This window comes from Nerophis lumbriciformis, linkage group LG25, assembly GCF_033978685.3.
Source record: "Nerophis lumbriciformis linkage group LG25, RoL_Nlum_v2.1, whole genome shotgun sequence".
Taxonomy (NCBI): domain Eukaryota; kingdom Metazoa; phylum Chordata; class Actinopteri; order Syngnathiformes; family Syngnathidae; genus Nerophis; species Nerophis lumbriciformis.
Genome location: NC_084572.2, coordinates 38171803 through 38193538, shown reverse-complemented (window position 1 = coordinate 38193538; position 21736 = coordinate 38171803). Strand labels below are relative to the sequence as shown.

Sequence of the window (21736 nt, the reverse complement as noted above, 5' to 3'; positions counted from 1 at the left end):
ACCCCATACACAAGACTCCTAAAAGTCCCCCCGCCCCCCATTCCACCCTAAACCCAACACTATTGCTATGTTAGCATGTACTAGAACATTCACTCATTCGGTTAAAGACAGCTTTTTAAAACTTACTTAAATTTTTAACTGGGATTAACATATCAAGATAACTCCTAAAATAATTAGGTTTTGTTTTTGAAAACGTTATTTTTTTATGCTAACTTTCAGATAAATCAAGTACCAAGTGATATAACTTGGTACTTGACATATGTTGACATTAGCATGCTAACATTATTAGCATGCTATAACTCTTTCGGATAATTTTACAGCCGTTCACCTCAGGGTGATCTAACTTGGTACTTGACACATGCTAACTCTTTTAGCTAATTTTACAGCCGTTCACCTCAGGGTGATCTAACTTGGTACTTGACACATGCTAACTCTTTTAGCTCATTTTACAGCCATTCACCTCATGGTGATATAACTTGGTATTTGACACATGCTAGCTCTTTTAGCTAATTTTACAGCCGTTCACCTCAGGGTGATCTAACTTGGTACTTGACACATGCTAACTCTTTTAGCTAATTTTACAGCCGTTCACCTCAGGGTGATCTAACTTGGTACTTGACACATGCTAACTCTTTTAGCTCATTTTACAGCCATTCACCTCATGGTGATATAACTTGGTATTTGACACATGCTAGCTCTTTTAGCTAATTTTACAGCCATTCACCTCAGGGTGAATTACTTGGTACTTGACACATGGTAACCCTTTTAGCTAATTTTACAGCCATTCCCCTCAGGGTGATATAATTTGGTACTTGACACATGCTAACTCTTTTAGCTAATTTTACAGCCGTTCACCTCAGGGTGATATAACCTGGTACTTGACACATGCTAACTCTTTTAGCTAATTTTACAGCCGTTCACCTCAGGGTGATATAACTTGGTACTTGACACATGCTAACTCTTTTAGCTAATTTTACAGCCATTCACCTCAGGGTGAACTAACTTGGTACTTGACACATGCTAACTCTTTTAGCTAATTTTACAGCCGTTCACCTCAGGGTGATCTAACTTGGTACTTGACACATGCTAACTCTTTTAGCTCATTTTACAGCCGTTCACCTCATGGTGATATAACTTGGTATTTGACACATGCTAGCTCTTTTAGCTAATTTTACAGCCGTTCACCTCAGGGTGATCTAACTTGGTACTTGACACATGCTAACTCTTTTAGCTAATTTTACAGCCGTTCACCTCAGGGTGATCTAACTTGGTACTTGACACATGCTAACTCTTTTAGCTAATTTTACAGCCGTTCACCTCAGGGTGATCTAACTTGGTACTTGACACATGCTAACTCTTTTAGCTCATTTTACAGCCATTCACCTCATGGTGATATAACTTGGTATTTGACACATGCTAGCTCTTTTAGCTAATTTTACAGCCGTTCACCTCAGGGTGATCTAACTTGGTACTTGACACATGCTAACTCTTTTAGCTAATTTTACAGCCGTTCACCTCAGGGTGATCTAACTTGGTACTTGACACATGCTAACTCTTTTAGCTAATTTTACAGCCGTTCACCTCAGGGTGATCTAACTTGGTACTTGACACATGCTAACTCTTTTAGCTCATTTTACAGCCATTCACCTCATGGTGATATAACTTGGTATTTGACACATGCTAGCTCTTTTAGCTAATTTTACAGCCGTTCACTTCAGGGTGATTTAACTTGGTCCTTGAAACATGCTAACTCATTTAGCTAATTTTACAGCCGTTCACCTCAGGGTGATATAACTTGGTACTTGACACATGCTAACTCTTTTAGCTAATTTTACAGCCATTCACCTCAGGGTGATATAATTTGGTCCTTGACACATGCTAACTCTTTTAGCTCATTTTACAGCCGTTCACCTCAGGGTGATATAACTTGGTACTTGACACATGCTAACTCTTTTAGCTAATTTTACAGCCGTTCACCTCAGGGTGATATAACTTGATACTTGACACATGCTAACTCTTTTAGCTAATTTTACAGCCATTCACCTCAGGGTGAATTACTTGGTACTTGACACATGCTAACTCTTTTAGGTAATTTTACAGCCATTCACTTCAGGGTGATTTAACTTGGTCCTTGAAACATGCTAACTCATTTAGCTAATTTTACAGCCGTTCACCTCAGGGTGATATAACTTGGTACTTGACACATGCTAACTCTTTTAGCTAATTTTACAGCCGTTCACCTCAGGGTGATACAACTTGGTATTTGACACATGCTAACTCTTTTAGCTAATTTTACAGCCGTTCACCTGAGGGTCATATAACTTGGTATTTGACATTTGTTAACCGTTTTAGCTCATTTTACAGCGGTTTATCTCATATAACTTGGTACTTGACACTTGCTAACTTCGCAGCCGTTCACCTCAGGGTGATATAAGTTGGTATATGACACATGTTAACTTTTTTTTAGCTAATTTTACAGCTGTTTATCTCCGGGTCATGTAACTTGGTACTCGACAAATGCTAATTTTTTTAGCTCATTTTATAGCCGTTCACCTCAGGTTCCTATAACTTGGTGTTTGACGCATGCTAACTTTTTAAGCTAATTTTACAGCGATTCACTGAAAAGTCATATAACTTGGTACTTGACACGTTACATTTTAGCAAGTTAGCGTTAGCATGCTATGTTAGCATGCCAACTTTTTGAGTTTATTTTTCAGCTGCTCACTTCATGGCAATATAACTTAATACACAACACATGTTAACTGTTAGCATGCAGAACTTAGCATGCTGGAATAGGGACAAGCGGTAGAAAAATGGATGGATGGAATTTTTGGTGTGCCACTATCCAGGTGGAACCAACCATTTTGCATTTTTTATAGGAAGTGTAGAATGTCTTAGACGTTCTTAATTTGATTCAGAAGCCTTATTGTTTTTTGAGAGTAAAGTTCCTTTTTTTTCTCTCAATATTTATGATATAGGTGTTTTGTTTTTTTTTGTATGAAAATGACAGAACTAAATCTTTAAACTTAATCTTTAAACATCCTCTGTACAAATCCCCACTGGCCCCTCCATGTCCACGCCTCTGGTCACAGGTAACATTGGGTGAGAGATGGTGCCATGGAGAGAATGTATATATTTTTTGTAATATACATATATACTTATAAATATTTAAATAATTCTATTTTTTGTATTTTTTTTGTATGTATATTATATACATATGTATACAGATATTCTCAGATCTTTTCAACTCCTTTATAGATTAGATTATATATATATATGTTTAAAGTATACATATATTAAAAATATAAATACAAATATTTAGCAAAAAATTTAAGTTCTTTACATATGTATATTTTATATTCATATATATATATATATATATATATATATGTATATATATATTTATATATATATATGTGTATATATATATGTATATATATATATATGTATATATATATATATTTACATATATATATATTTATGTATATATAAAAATATATATATATACATATATATATTTATATACATATATATATATATTTATATATATATTTATGTATATATAAATATATATACTTATATAAATATATATATATATTTATATAAATATATATTTATATAAATATATATATATATATATTTATATATATATATATATTTATATAAATATATGTGTATATATTTATATATATACATATATATATTTATATATATATAAATTTATATATATATACATATAAATATGTATATATATATATATATATATATATACATGTATACATACAAATATAAACATAACATATTTGTTAAATAATTTTTGTTTTTTATGACATTTGGTTTTGCAAGCTTTATTTATTTATTTATTTTATTTATACATTTTTTCAAGCTGCTTTCATTTGAATACAAAAAGGAAAACTGCTAAAAAATAAAAATGTGGAAGGCGCATAAAAATGGCATCTTCTGGCAGATTATATTAGAACTTTTTATTTTTTTTTATAAGAAACCATCATCAAAAAGAGCAAATCCATAGGAAAACAGGTACAGTAGAATAATATAAGTTACGAGCATGATTGTGTGTACTAATTACTAACTGATTAAAGCAGATTTAAGATAAGAATATATATAATACAATAGGAATAATACAAATACCAGGTATTGTTTTAAATAGCTGTTGTTTTTACGGCTATTTAAATACAAAAGCACTAAAATCCAAATCAATATTTCTTTAAAAAACGCACTCTTGTCCAAAAATATATTTAAAAAAAATCATAAACATATTGCTTCTATTTTATTGTATCACTAAATGAATTTATTGGGCTGGCAAATTCTTCCATTGCACACAAAATCCCAATAATAGTTGAAGTAAACACAGCCCAGACCTGTTTGTTTACATTTCTCTGTACACTCGTGCTACGCTCCGATTGGACGAAAGCCCCGTCCGTCAAAGCTCTCGACCAATGGGAGGCGCCTATTGTTTTTAAACCCCCCCCCCTGCGGCCGTGTCCCGCGGGTTCCCGGATGTGCATCACAAAGGCTATGAAGCCAAGTTTGCTCACATGCAAAAGAGACAAAAACGTCGCCGTCTTTCTGTCTTCTTTGGGACGTTCTAGCGACGTGTTGTGCTTGTTTGTCCTCGTCTCCAAAGCACAAGTAAGTTCCACTCCGGTTCTGTTCGTCACAACATCTGTTTTTACACTCCAATGCTGTTTAAAGGTCCACACCTCATTTTTAGAAGGAGTTGTCTTGCTAGGCTACGAGCAGCTAAAGTACCTCAACATCTCCTAGTGTGAGTAATAAACTTCATTATTACGTCTTCTGAAAAAAAAGAGACTTATTTAAACTCCACTCGAGACGGTTTATTTTGTTTTGTGCCAAGTTTGTTGAAGAATAACTCGTCGACTTGCACTTGGTGGTCATTGAATTAGGTACACTTGTTTTAGGGAGTCCCAAAGCCTGCAATCTCTCTCATGACCAGCAGGGCGGCGCCAATCTCTAGCTTGCATTTAACCTCCTGAGACCCACAAAAGTAAAAAATGGCTTAAGTTAGCATGTGTCATGTACAAAGTTATAAAACCCTGAGGTGCACATTTAGCTAATAGAGTTAGCGTGTTTCAAGGCCCAAGTTTTATTACTCTGAAGTGAACGGCTGCAAAATAATCTAAAAAAAGTTAGCATGCTAACATTAAACATGTGTCAGGTAACAAGTTGTATCACTAAAAAAAATTAGCATTAAAAATAACTTTTTAACAAACAAAACCAAACTATGTTGGGGGTTATCGATGTATGTTTTAGTCTAGATCAGGGGTGCTCACACTTTTTCTGCAGGCGATCTACTTTTCAATTGATCATCAATTGATCAAGTCGTGGGGATCTACCTCATTCATATATATCATTTATATTTACTTATTTATGAAATATATGTTTTTGTTAACAAGTTAAAGGTGTTTAATGATAATGCAAGCATGTTTAACACATATAGTTAATATTGTTAATACATTAAAGGTGTTTAATGATAATACAAGCATGTTTAACACATATAGTTAATATTGTTAACAAGTTAAAGGTGGTTAAAAATAATACAAGCATGTTTAACACAAATAGTTAATATTGTTAACAACTTAAAGGTGGTTAAAGATAAAACAAGCATGTTTAACACATATAGTTAATATTGTTAACAACTTAAAGGTGGTTAAAGATAATACAAGCATGTTTAACACATATAGTTAATATTGTTAACAACTTAAAGGTGGTTAAAGATAATACAAGCATGTTTAACACATATAGTTAATATTGTTAATACATTAAAGGTGTTTAATGATAATACAAGTATGTTTAATACATATAGTTAATATTGTTAACAAGTTAAAGGTGTTTAAAGATAATGCAAGCATGTTTAACACATATAGTTCATATTGTTAACAAGTTAAAGGTGGTTAAAAATAATACAAGCATGTTTAACACAAATAGTTAATATTGTTAACAACTTAAAGGTGGTTAAAGATAAAACAAGCATGTTTAACACATATAGTTAATATTGTTAACAACTTAAAGGTGGTTAAAGATAAAACAAGCATGTTTAACACATATAGTTAATATTGTTAACAACTTAAAGGTGGTTAAAGATAATACAAGCATGTTTAACACATATAGTTAATATTGTTAATACATTAAAGGTGTTTAATGATAATACAAGTATGTTTAATACAAATAGTTAATATTGTTAACAACTTAAAGGTGGTTAAAGATAAAACAAGCATGTTTAACACATATAGTTAATATTGTTAACAACTTAAAGGTGGTTAAAGATAAAACAAGCATGTTTAACACATATAGTTAATATTGTTAACAACTTAAAGGTGGTTAAAGATAATACAAGCATGTTTAACACATATAGTTAATATTGTTAATACATTAAAGGTGTTTAATGATAATACAAGTATGTTTAATACATATAGTTAATATTGTTAACAAGTTAAAGGTGTTTAAAGATAATGCAAGCATGTTTAACACATATAGTTAATATTGTTAACAAGTTAAAGGTGGTTAAAGATAATACAAGCATGTTTAACACATATAGTTAATATTGTTAACAAGTTAAAGGTGGTTAAAGATAATACAAGCATGTTTAACACATATAGTTAATATTGTTAACAAGTTAAAGGTGGTTAAAGATAATACAAGCATGTTTAACACATATAGATTCCTTTCTTTCATGAAGACAAGAATATAAATTGGTGTATTACCTGATTGTGATGACTTGCATTGATTAGAATCAGACAATGGTGCTGATAACGTCCGCATTTTCGAATGGAGGAGAAAAAAAGTCCTCCTTTCTGTCCAATACCACATGAAAGTGGTTGGTTTTTGGCATCTTATTTGTCCAGCTTCCGTACTCCTTTGTATACACTTTACAAGAAATACATTGTCGGCAAACTCCGTAGCTTGCTAGCTTGTGCACGCCAGCTTTCTGAGACTCTTATTTTGGTAGCGCAGGCAGGATGAAGCAGAGCTTTTATTGTGCAACTGTGCAGTCGGTCTTTGGAGTTTTGACGACAGGTACGGCGCCAGAGTCTGTTGAAATAAAGTGTTTCTCGCCTTCCAGTCGGTAATTTTAATGAGCTGGCAGCAGCCAGCGTCATCTCAGAAGACCCTCGGGTGCCGTGAATGTCAATCAAGTGACGAAAGTGACGTCATAGTGAAGATTTATGATCGCTCATTTTTAGGACTATTTTTTTAATGCCTGGCTGGTGATCGACTGACACACCCTCCGAGATCGACCGGTAAATTGCGATCGACGTAATGAGCACCCCTGGTCTAGATTATGTTAATCTCATTGTTTAAGTTAAAAACCTAAAGCCATATTCTACCATAGTTGTGGAGAGTGAAAGGTCTGGAAACATGACTGTAATTTAAATTGAGCTTGTTCTTACATCTTACAATTAGAAGGGGTCATATTACGATGTTTCACTTACAACACTTCCCGGCGGGCCCCATGGGAATCACATTTATTGTCTTTATTGTATAAAACACAAGGAATTTGACTTGCTCTCTAAATGTTAAAGATTAAAAGTGTAAACATACTTAAATACCTTTTAATGTGCAAGGCTCATAAACAAAAGAGCAGTAGTGAATAGAGAAAGAAAGACGATGAAGTGAGCGTGAGTTTGTACATTCACAGTGATGGTTGTTAGTTAGTCATCACATTTATTACCGAGAGCAGGGAAGTCCCAAAACTACAGGCCAAGTTTAAAAAAAAAAAAAAAAGCACACCTGTGAAGTGAAAACCATTCCAGGGTGGCTATTTTGAAGAAACTAGAATATAAAACATGTTTTTTTGTTAAGTACATAACTCCACATGTGTTCATTCATAGTTTTGATGTGACAATCTACAATGTAAATAATCATGAAAATAAAGAAAACACATTAAATGAGGAGAAGATATATATATATATATATATATATATATATATATATATATATATCTCTCTTAATGTGTTTTCTGGTCTAAGGTGCCACATTTAGTGGGGTAAAAAGACATGTATATCTGGTCTAAGGTGCCACATTTAGTGGGGTAAAAAGACGTGTATATCTGGTCTAAGGTGCTACATTTAGTGGGGTAAAAAGACGTGTATATCTGGTCTAAGGTGCCACATTTAGTGGGGTAAAAAGACGTGTACATCTGGTCTAAGGTGCTACATTTAGTGCGGTCAAAAGACGTGTATATCTGGTCTAAGGTGCCACATTTAGTGGGGTAAAAAGACGTGTATATCTGGTCTAAGGTGCTACATTTAGTGGGGTAAAAAGACGTGTATATCTGGTCTAAGGTGCCACATTTAGTGGGGTAAAAAGACGTGTACATCTGGTCTAAGGTGCCACATTTAGTGGGGTAAAAAGACGTGTATATCTGGTCTAAGGTGCTACATTTAGTGGGGTAAAAAGACGTGTGTATCTGGTCTAAGGTGCCACATTTAGTGGGGTAAAAAGACGTGTGTATCTGGTCTAAGGTGCCACATTTAGTGGGGTAAGAAGACGTGTATATCTGGTCTAAGGTGCTACATTTAGTGGGGTAAAAAGACGTGTATATCTGGTCTAAGGTGCTACATTTAGTGGGGTAAAAAGACGTGTATATCTGGTCTAAGGTGCTACATTTAGTGGGGTAAAAAGACGTGTATATCTGGTCTAAGGTGCCACATTTAGTGGGGTAAAAAGACGTGTATATCTGGTCTAAGGTGCTACATTTAGTGGGGTAAAAAGACGTGTGTATCTGGTCTAAGGTGCCACATTTAGTGGGGTAAGAAGACGTGTATATCTGGTCTAAGGTGCCACATTTAGTGGGGTAAAAAGACGTGTATATCTGGTCTAAGGCGCCACATTTAGTGGGGTAAAAAGACGTGTATATCTGGTCCAAGGTGCTACATTTAGTGGGGTAAAAAGACGTGTATATCTGGTCTAAGGTGCCACATTTAGTGGGGGTAAAAAGACGTGTACATCTGGTCTAAGGTGCTACATTTAGTGCGGTAAAAAGACGTGTATATCTGGTCTAAGGTGCCACATTTAGTGGGGTAAGAAGACGTGTATATCTGGTCTAAGGTACCACATTTAGTGGGGTAAAAAGACGTGTATATCTGGTCTTAGGTGCCACATTTAGTGGGGTAAAAAGACATGTATATCTGGTCTAAGGTGCCACATTTAGTGGGGTAAAAAGATGTGTATATCTGGTCTAAGGTGCCACATTTAGTGGGGTAAAAAGACGTGTATATCTGGTTTAAGGTGCTACATTTAGTGGGGTAAAAAGACGTGTATATCTGGTCTAAGGTGCCACATTTAGTGGGGTATAAAGACGTGTATATCTGGTCTAAGGTGCTACATTTAGTGGGGTAAAAAGACGTGTGTATCTGGTCTAAGGTGCCACATTTAGTGGGGTAAAAAGATGTGTATATCTGGTCTAAGGTGCCACATTTAGTGGGGTAAGAAGACGTGTATATCTGGTCTAAGGTGCCACATTTAGTGGGGTAAAAAGACGTGTACATCTGGTCTAAGGTGCCACATTTAGTGCGGTCAAAAGACGTGTATATCTGGTCTAAGGTGCTACATTTAGTGGGGTAAAAAGACGTGTATATCTGGTCTAAGGTGCCACATTTAGTGGGGTAAAAAGACGTGTACATCTGGTCTAAGGTGCCACATTTAGTGCGGTCAAAAGACGTGTATATCTGGTCTAAGGTGCTACATTTAGTGGGGTAAAAAGACGTGTATATCTGGTCTAAGGTGCCACATTTAGTGGGGTAAAAAGACGTGTATATCTGGTCTAAGGTACCACATTTAGTGGGGTAAAAAGACGTGTATATCTGGTCTAAGGTGCCACATTTAGTGGGGTAAAAAGACGTGTATATCTGGTCTAAGGTGCCACATTTAGTGGGGTAAAAAGACGTGTATATCTGGTCTAAGGCGCCACATTTAGTGGGGTAAAAAGACATGTATATCTGGTCCAAGGTGCTACATTTAGTGGGGTAAAAAGACGTGTATATCTGGTCTAAGGTGCCACATTTAGTGGGGGTAAAAAGACGTGTATATCTGGTCCAAGGTGCTACATTTAGTGGGGTAAAAAGACGTGTGTATCTGGTCTAAGGTGCCACATTTAGTGGGGTAAGAAGACGTGTATAACTGGTCTAAGGTGCCACATTTAGTGGGGTAAAAATACGTGTACATCTGGTCTAAGGTGCTACATTTAGTGCGGTAAAAAGACGTGTATATCTGGTCTAAGGTGCCACATTTAGTGGGGTAAGAAGACGTGTATATCTGGTCTAAGGTGCCACATTTATATTTATATATATATATATATATATCACATTTATTTATATATATATATCTTCTCATTTAATGTGTTTTCTTTATTTTCATGATTATTTACATTGTAGATTGTCACATCAAAACTATGTGTATATATAAATGTGCATATATAAATATATATGTTTATGTATATATATATATATATATATATATATATATATATATATATATATATATATATATATATGTGTGTATGTGTGTGTATATATATGTGTGTGTATATATATATATATATATATATGTTTATGTATATATACATACATACACACACGTGTATGTATATGTGTATATGTATATATGTATGTATGTATATATATATATATATATATATTCTCACGTTGTGCGATTCAGAATCGATTCTCATTTTTAAAAAATCGATTTTTAAATGTTTTTTTTTTTTTTTTTTTTTCATTTATTTTATTTTTTTCATTTATTTTAATTTTTTTTTTATTAATCAATCCAACAAAACAATACACAGCAATACCATAACAATGCAATCCAATTCCAAAAGCAAAGCCGACCCAGCAACACTCAGAACTGCAATAAACAGAGCAATTGAAAGGAGACACAAACACCACACAGAACAAACCAAAAGTAGTGAAACAAAAATGAATATTATCAACAACAGTATCAATATTAGTTACAATTTCAACATAGCAGTGATTAAAAATCCCTCATTGACATTATCATTAGACATTTATAAAAAAAGAACAATAGTGTCAGTGGCTTACACTTGCATCGCATCTCATAAGCTTGACAACACACTGTGTCCAATATTTTCACAAAGATAAAATAAGTCATATTTTTGGTTCATTTAATAGTTAAAGCAAATGTACATTATTGCAATCAGTTGATAAAACATTGTCCTTTACAATTATAAAAGCTTTTTACTCTGCTTGCATGTCAGCAGACTGGGGTAGATCCTGCTCAAATCCTATGTATTGAATGAATAGACAATCCTTTTGAATCGGGAAAAAAATCAGTTTTTGAATCGAATCGTGACCCCAAGAATCGATATTGAATCGAATCGGGGGACACCCAAAGATTCACAGCCCTAATATACAGTATATATACACAAATTTAAAATACCTAAAACATGTACCAATAAGTAGCTTTGCATAACTGTGCCCTTTTAAAGCAAGAGTTGTGCACACTTCTAATCACTCCTGTGTTGTCTCATAGAGAGTCTGACTCTTAAACTATCTTAACTCGTTTTGACTTACAGACTTCTTCCAAAGACTCAATGACAACGTTAACAATCATGTTGGTCTTGTGGATTCACAACTTGTATACAAAGTCCACACACGGGGGGGGGGAAATAAATGGTATTAAAGCGATGCAATGGTAAAAGAGGAGTATGAGAAGTGAAGAGAAGAAGAATGATAACTATGACGTTCCCTAACTGAGCTGTCTCCTCCCCCTGACTTGTGTTCCACAGGTTCCACTGCTTCACTTTCCTTTTGGAAAGTGAAGCAGTGGAACCTTTCTGCTGTGTTTCCATTGGAACCTCTTTGCTGTGTTTGCAGGACACTTTCCAGAACATGGCGGAAGGAGGCTTCGACCCTTGTGAGTGCATCTGCTCCCACGAGTATGCCATGAGGCGCCTCATCAACCTGGTACGTCTTTTTACCCCACTAAATGTGGTGTGGCACCTTAGACCAGATATACACGTCTTTTTACCCCACTAAATGTAGCACCTTAGACCAGATATACACGTCTTTTTACCCCACTAAATGTAGCACCTTAGACCAGATATACACGTCTTTTTACCCCACTAAATGTGGTGTGGCACCTTAGACCAGATATACACGTCTTTTTACCCCACTAAATGTAGCACCTTAGACCAGATATACACGTCTTTTTACCCCACTAAATGTAGCACCTTAGACCAGATATACACGTCTTTTTACCCCACTAAATGTGGTGTGGCACCTTAGACCAGATATACACGTCTTTTTACCCCACTAAATGTGGTGTGGCACCTTAGACCAGATATACACGTCTTTTTACCCCACTAAATGTAGCACCTTAGACCAGATATACACGTCTTTTTACCCCACTAAATGTGGCACCTTAGACCAAATATACACGTCTTTTTACCCCACTAAATGTGGCACCTTAGACCAGATATACACGTCTTTTTACCCCACTAAATGTGGCACCTTAGACCAGATATACACGTCTTTTTACCCCACTAAATGTGGCACCTTAGACCAGATATACACGTCTTTTTACCCCACTAAATGTGGCACCTTAGACCAGATATACACGTCTTTTTACCCCACTAAATGTAGCACCTTAGACCAGATATACACGTCTTTTTACCCCACTAAATGTAGCACCTTAGACCAGATATACACGTCTTTTTACCCCACTAAATGTAGCACCTTAGACCAGATATACACGTCTTTTTACCCCACTAAATGTGGCACCTTAGACCAGATATACACGTCTTTTTACCCCACTAAATGTGGCACCTTAGACCAGATATACACGTCTTTTTACCCCACTAAATGTAGCACCTTAGACCAGATATACACGTCTTTTTACCCCACTAAATGTGGCACCTTAGACCAGATATACACGTTTTTTTACCCCACTAAATGTAGCACCTTAGACCAGATGTACACGTCTTTTTACCCCACTAAATGTAGCACCTTAGACCAGATATACACGTCTTTTTACCCCACTAAATGTGGCACCTTAGACCAGATATACACGTCTTTTTACCCCACTAAATGTGGCACCTTAGACCAGATATACACGTCTTTGTACCCCACTAAATGTGGCACCTTAGACCAGATATACATGTCTTTTTACCCCACTAAATGTGGCACCTTAGACCAGATATACACGTCTTTTTACCCCACTAAATGTGGCACGTTAGACCAGATACACACGTCTTTTTACCCCACTAAATGTGGCACCTCAGACCAGATATACACGTCTTTTTACCCCACTAAATGTGGCACCTTAGACCAGATATACACGTCTTTTTACCCCACTAAATTTAGCACCTTAGACCAGATATACACGTCTTTTTACCCCACTAAATGTAGCACCTTAGACCAGATATACACGTCTTTTTACCCCACTAAATGTAGCACCTTAGACCAGATATACACGTCTTTTTACCCCACTAAATGTGGCACCTTAGACCAGATATACACGTCTTTTTACCCCACTAAATGTGGCACCTTAGACCAGATATACATGTCTTTTTACCCCACTAAATGTGGCACCTTAGACCAGATATACACGTCTTTTTACCCCACTAAATGTAGCACCTTAGACCAGATATACACGTCTTTTTACCCCACTAAATGTAGCACCTTAGACCAGATATACACGTCTTTTTACCCCACTAAATGTGGTGTGGCACCTTAGACCAGATATACACGTCTTTTTACCCCACTAAATGTGGTGTGGCACCTTAGACCAGATATACACGTCTTTTTACCCCACTAAATGTGGCACCTTAGACCAGATATACACGTCTTTTTACCCCACTAAATGTGGCACCTTAGACCAGATATACACGTCTTTTTACCCCACTAAATGTGGCACCTTAGACCAGATATACACGTCTTTTTACCCCACTAAATGTGGCACCTTAGACCAGATATACATGTCGTTTTATACCACTAAATGTTGCACCTTAGACCAGATATACACGTCTTTTTACCCCACTAAATGTGGCACCTTAGACCAGATATACACGTCTTTTTACCCCACTAAATGTAGCACCTTAGACCAGATATACACGTCTTTTTACCCCACTAAATGTAGCACCTTAGACCAGATATACACGTCTTTTTACCCCACTAAATGTAGCACCTTAGACCAGATATACACGTCTTTTTACCCCACTAAATGTGGCACCTTAGACCAGATATACACGTCTTTTTACCCCACTAAATGTGGCACCTTAGACCAGATATACACGTCTTTTTACCCCACTAAATGTAGCACCTTAGACCAGATATACACGTCTTTTTACCCCACTAAATGTGGCACCTTAGACCAGATATACACGTTTTTTTACCCCACTAAATGTGGCACCTTAGACCAGATATACACGTCTTTTTACCCCACTAAATGTAGCACCTTAGACCAGATATACACGTCTTTTTACCCCACTAAATGTAGCACCTTAGACCAGATATACACGTCTTTTTACCCCACTAAATGTAGCACCTTAGACCAGATATACACGTCTTTGTACCCCACTAAATGTGGCACCTTAGACCAGATATACACGTCTTTTTACCCCACTAAATGTAGCACCTTAGACCAGATATACACGTCTTTTTACCCCACTAAATGTAGCACCTTAGACCAGATATACACGTCTTTTTACCCCACTAAATGTAGCACCTTAGACCAGATATACACGTCTTTTTACCCCACTAAATGTGGCACCTTAGACCAGATATACACGTCTTTTTACCCCACTAAATGTGGCACCTCAGACCAGATATACACGTCTTTTTACCCCACTAAATGTGGCACCTTAGACCAGATATACACGTCTTTTTACCCCACTAAATGCAGCACCTTAGACCAGATATACACGTCTTTTTACCCCACTAAATGTGGCACCTTAGACCAGATATACACGTCTTTTTACCCCACTAAATGTGGCACCTTAGACCAGATATACACGTCTTTTTACCCCACTAAAAGTGTCACCTTAGACCAGATATACACGTCTTTTTACCCCACTAAATGTGGCACCTTAGACCAGATATACACGTTTTTTTACCCCACTAAATGTGGCACCTTAGACCAGATATACACGTTTTTTTACCCCACTAAATGTGGCACCTTAGACCAGATATACACGTCTTTTTACCCCACTAAATGTGGCACCTTAGACCAGATATACACATCTTTTTACCCCACTAAATGTAGCACCTTAGACCAGATATACACGTCTTTTTACCCCACTAAATGTGGCACCTTAGACCAGATATACACGTCTTTTTACCCCACTAAATGTGGCACCTTAGACCAGATATACACGTCTTTTTACCCCACTAAATGTTGCACCTTAGATCAGATATACACGTCTTTTTACCCCACTAAATGTGGCACCTTAGACCAGATATACACGTCTTTTTACCCCACTAAATGTGGCACCTTAGACCAGATATACACGTCTTTTTACCCCACTAAATGTGGCACCTTAGACCAGATATACACGTCTTTTTACCCCACTAAATGTGGCACCTTAGACCAGATATACATGTCTTTTTACACCACTAAATGTGGCACCTTAGACCAGATATACACGTCTTTTTACCCCACTAAATGTGGCACCTTAGACCAGATATACACGTCTTTTTACCCCACTAAATGTGGCACCTTAGACCAGATACACACGTCTTTTTACCCCACTAAATGTAGCACCTTAGACCAGATATACACGTCTTTTTACCCCACTAAATGTGGCACCTTAGACCAGATATACACGTCTTTTTACCCCACTAAATGTAGCACCTTAGACCAGATATACACGTCTTTTTACCCCACTAAATGTAGCACCTTAGACCAGATATACACGTTTTTTTACCCCACTAAATGTGGCATTTTAGACCAGATATACAGGTTTTTTACCCCACTAAATGTAGCACCTTAGACCAGATATACACGTCTTTTTACCCCACTAAATGTGGCACCTTAGACCAGATACACACGTCTTTTTACCCCACTAAATGTAGCACCTTAGACCAGATATACACATCTTTTTACCCCACTAAATGTAGCACCTTAGACCAGATATACACGTCTTTTTACCCCACTAAATGTAGCACCTTAGACCAGATATACACATCTTTTTACCCCACTAAATGTAGCACCTTAGACCAGATATACACGTTTTTTTACCCCACTAAATGTGGCATTTTAGACCAGATATACAGGTTTTTTACCCCACTAAATGTGGCACCTCAGACCAGATATACACGTCTTTTTACCCCACTAAATGTGGCACCTTAGACCAGATATACACGTCTTTTTACCCCACTAAATGTGGCACCTTAGACCAGATATACACGTCTTTTTACCCCACTAAATGTGGCACCTTAGACCAGATACACACGTCTTTTTACCCCACTAAATGTAGCACCTTAGACCAGATATACACGTCTTTTTACCCCACTAAATGTGGCACCTTAGACCAGATATACACGTTTTTTTACCCCACTAAATGTGGCACCTTAGACCAGATATACACGTCTTTTTACCCCACTAAATGTAGCACCTTAGACCAGATATACACGTCTTTTTACCCCACTAAATGTGGCACCTTAGACCAGATATACACGTTTTTTTACCCCACTAAATGTAGCACCTTAGACCAGATGTACACGTCTTTTTACCCCACTAAATGTAGCACCTTAGACCAGATATACACGTCTTTTTACCCCACTAAATGTGGCACCTTAGACCAGATATACACGTCTTTTTACCCCACTAAATGTGGCACCTTAGACCAGATATACACGTCTTTGTACCCCACTAAATGTGGCACCTTAGACCAGATATACATGTCTTTTTACCCCACTAAATGTAGCACCTTAGACCAGATATACACGTCTTTTTACCCCACTAAATGTGGCACCTTAGACCAGATACACACGTCTTTTTACCCCACTAAATGTGGCACCTCAGACCAGATATACACGTCTTTTTACCCCACTAAATGTGGCACCTTAGACCAGATATACACGTCTTTTTACCCCACTAAATTTAGCACCTTAGACCAGATATACACGTCTTTTTACCCCACTAAATGTAGCACCTTAGACCAGATATACACGTCTTTTTACCCCACTAAATGTAGCACCTTAGACCAGATATACACGTCTTTTTACCCCACTAAATGTGGCACCTTAGACCAGATATACACGTCTTTTTACCCCACTAAATGTGGCACCTTAGACCAGATATACATGTCTTTTTACCCCACTAAATGTGGCACCTTAGACCAGATATACACGTCTTTTTACCCCACTAAATGTGGCACCTTAGACCAGATATACACGTCTTTTTACCCCACTAAATGTGGCACCTTAGACCAGATATACATGTCTTTTTACCCCACTAAATGTGGCACCTTAGACCAGATATACACGTCTTTTTACCCCACTAAATGTGGCACCTTAGACCAGATATACATGTCTTTTTACCCCACTAAATGTGGCACCTTAGACCAGATATACACGTCTTTTTACCCCACTAAATGTGGCACCTTAGACCAGATATACATGTCTTTTTACCCCACTAAATGTGGCACCTTAGACCAGATATACACGTCTTTTTACCCCACTAAATGTGGCACCTTAGACCAGATATACACGTCTTTTTACCCCACTAAATGTGGCACCTTAGACCAGATATACACGTCTTTTTACCCCACTAAATGTAGCACCTTAGACCAGATATACACGTCTTTTTACCCCACTAAATGTGGCACCTTAGACCAGATATACATGTCTTTTTACCCCACTAAATGTGGCACCTTAGACCAGATATACACGTCTTTTTACCCCACTAAATGTAGCACCTTAGACCAGATATACACGTCTTTTTACCCCACTAAATGTGGCACCTTAGACCAGATATACATGTCTTTTTACCCCACTAAATGTGGCACCTTAGACCAGATATACACGTCTTTTTACCCCACTAAATGTGGCACCTTAGACCAGATATACAAGTCTTTTTACCCCACTAAATGTGGCACCTTAGACCAGATATACATGTCTTTTTACCCCACTAAATGTGGCACCTTAGACCAGATGTACACGTCTTTTTACCCCACTAAATGTGGCACCTTAGACCAGATATACACGTTTTTTTACCCCACTAAATGTGGCACCTTAGACCAGATATACACGTCTTTTTACCCCACTAAATGTGGCACCTTAGACCAGATATACATGTCTTTTTACCCCACTAAATGTGGCACCTCAGACCAGATATACACGTCTTTTTACCCCACTAAATGTGGCACCTTAGACCAGATACACACGTCTTTTTACCCCACTAAATGTAGCACCTTAGACTAGATGTACACGTCTTTTTACCCCACTAAATGTGGCACCTTAGACCAGATATACACGTCTTTTTACCCCACTAAATGTGGCACCTTAGACCAGATATACACGTCTTTTTACCCCACTAAATGTGGCACCTTAGACCAGATATACACGTCTTTTTACCCCACTAAAAGTGTCACCTTAGACCAGATATACACGTCTTTTTACCCCACTAAATGTGACACCTTAGACCAGATATACACGTTTTTTTACCCCACTAAATGTGGCACCTTAGACCAGATATACACGTTTTTTTACCCCACTAAATGTGGCACCTTAGACCAGATATACACGTCTTTTTACCCCACTAAATGTGGCACCTTAGACCAGATATACACATCTTTTTACCCCACTAAATGTAGCACCTTAGACCAGATATACACGTCTTTTTACCCCACTAAATGTGGCACCTTAGACCAGATATACACGTCTTTTTACCCCACTAAATGTGGCACCTTAGACCAGATATACACGTCTTTTTACCCCACTAAATGTGGCACCTTAGATCAGATATACACGTCTTGTTACCCCACTAAATGTGGCACCTTAGACCAGATATACACGTCTTTTTACCCCACTAAATGTGGCACCTTAGACCAGATATACACGTCTTTTTACCCCACTAAATGTGGCACCTTAGACCAGATATACACGTCTTTTTACCCCACTAAATGTGGCACCTTAGACCAGATATACATGTCTTTTTACCCCACTAAATGTGGCACCTTAGACCAGATATACACGTCTTTTTACCCCACTAAATGTGGCACCTTAGACCAGATATACACGTCTTTTTACCCCACTAAATGTGGCACCTTAGACCAGATACACACGTCTTTTTACCCCACTAAATGTGGCACCTTAGACCAGATATACAGGTTTTTTACCCCACTAAATGTAGCACCTTAGACCAGATATACACGTCTTTTTACCCCACTAAATGTAGCACCTTAGACCAGATACACACGTCTTTTTACCCCACTAAATGTAGCACCTTAGACCAGATATACACATCTTTTTACCCCACTAAATGTAGCACCTTAGACCAGATATACACGTCTTTTTACCCCACTAAATGTAGCACCTTAGACCAGATATACACGTCTTTTTACCCCACTAAATGTGGCACCTTAGACCAGATATACACGTCTTTTTACCCCACTAAATGTGGCACCTTAGACCAGATATACACGTCTTTTTACCCCACTAAATGTGGCACCTTAGACCAGATACACACGTCTTTTTACCCCACTAAATGTAGCACCTTAGACCAGATATACACGTATTTTTACCCCACTAAATGTAGCACCTTAGACCAGATATACACGTCTTTTTACCCCACTAAATGTAGCACCTTAGACCAGATATACACGTCTTTTTACCCCACTAAATGTGGCACCTTAGACCAGATATACACGTCTTTTTACCCCACTAAATGTGGCACCTTAGACCAGATATACACGTCTTTTTACCCCACTAAATGTGGCACCTTAGACCAGATATACACGTCTTTTTACCCCACTAAATGTGGCACCTTAGACCAGATATACATGTCTTTTTACCCCACTAAATGTGGCACCTTAGACCAGATATACACGTCTTTTTACCCCACTAAATGTAGCACCTTAGACTAGATGTACACGTCTTTTTACCCCACTAAATGTAGCACCTTAGACCAGATATACACGTCTTTTTACCCCACTAAATGTGGCACCTTAGACCAGATGTACACGTCTTTTTACCCCACTAAATGTGGCACCTTAGACCAGATATACACGTTTTTTTACCCCACTAAATGTGGCACCTTAGACCAGATATACACGTCTTTTTACCCCACTAAATGTGGCACCTTAGACCAGATATACACGTCTTTTTACCCCACTAAATGTGGCACCTTAGACCAGATATACACGTCTTTTTACCCCACTAAATGTGGCACCTTAGACCAGATATACATGTCTTTTTACCCCACTAAATGTGGCACCTTAGACCAGATATACACGTCTTTTTACCCCACTAAATGTAGCACCTTAGACTAGATGTACACGTCTTTTTACCCCACTAAATGTAGCACCTTAGACCAGATATACACGTCTTTTTACCCCACTAAATGTGGCACCTTAGACCAGATGTACACGTCTTTTTACCCCACTAAATGTGGCACCTTAGACCAGATATACACGTTTTTTTACCCCACTAAATGTGGCACCTTAGACCAGATATACACGTCTTTTTACCCCACTAAATGTGGCACCTTAGACCAGATATACACGTCTTTTTACCCCACTAAATGTAGCACCTTAGACTAGATGTACACGTCTTTTTACCCCACTAAATGTAGCACCTTAGACTAGATGTACACGTCTTTTTACCCCACTAAATGTAGCACCTTAGACCAGATATACACGTCTTTTTACCCCACTAAATGTGGCACCTTAGACCAGATGTACACGTCTTTTTACCCCACTAAATGTGGCACCTTAGACCAGATATACACGTTTTTTTACCCCACTAAATGTGGCACCTTAGACCAGATATACACGTCTTTTTACCCCACTAAATGTGGCACCTTAGACCAGATGTACACGTCTTTTTACCCCACTAAATGTGGCACCTTAGACCAGATATACACGTTTTTTTACCCCACTAAATGTGGCACCTTAGACCAGATATACACGTCTTTTTACCCCACTAAATGTGGCACCTTAGACCAGATATACACGTCTTTTTACCCCACTAAATGTAGCACCTTAGACTAGATGTACACGTCTTTTTACCCCACTAAATGTGGCACCTTAGACCAGATGTACACATCTTTTTACCCCACTAAATGTGGCACCTTAGACCAGATATACACGTCTTTTTACCCCACTAAATGTGGCACCTTAGACCAGATATACACGTCTTTTTACCCCACTAAATGTGGCACCTTAGACCAGATACACACGTCTTTTCACCCCACTAAATGTGGCACCTTAGACCAGATATACACGTCTTTTTACCCCACTAAATGTGGCACCTTAGACCAGATATACACGTCTTTTTACCCCACTAAATGTGGCACCTTAGACCAGATATACACGTCTTTTTACCCCACTAAATGTAGCACCTTAGACTAGATGTACACGTCTTTTTACCCCACTAAATGTAGCACCTTAGACCAGATATACACGTCTTTTTACCCCACTAAATGTGGCACCTTAGACCAGATGTACACGTCTTTTTACCCCACTAAATGTGGCACCTTAGACCAGATATACACGTTTTTTTACCCCACTAAATGT

The 21736-nt window shown here is 37.5% G+C and overlaps 1 protein-coding gene across 4 annotated transcripts in view; it reads left to right on the top strand.

Annotated features, from left to right (window-relative positions):
* Positions 1 to 4515: 4515 nt before the first annotated feature.
* The window catches only part of smim14 (small integral membrane protein 14), a 23408-nt gene continuing 6187 nt past the window's right edge, over positions 4516 to 21736 (top strand). Inside the window, exons 1-3 of one of the 4 annotated variants that reach the window (XM_061984375.1) lie at positions 4516 to 4650; positions 4733 to 4786; positions 11874 to 11963. In XM_061984375.1, the coding sequence (XP_061840359.1) occupies positions 11889 to 11963 (75 nt within the window). In that variant the 5' untranslated portion in view covers positions 4516 to 4650; positions 4733 to 4786; positions 11874 to 11888. Of the gene's footprint in view, positions 4787 to 11873; positions 11964 to 21736 lie in introns of all 4 variants that reach the window. The other 3 variants (XM_061984377.1, XM_061984373.1, XM_061984374.1) reach the window with 3 other exon arrangements.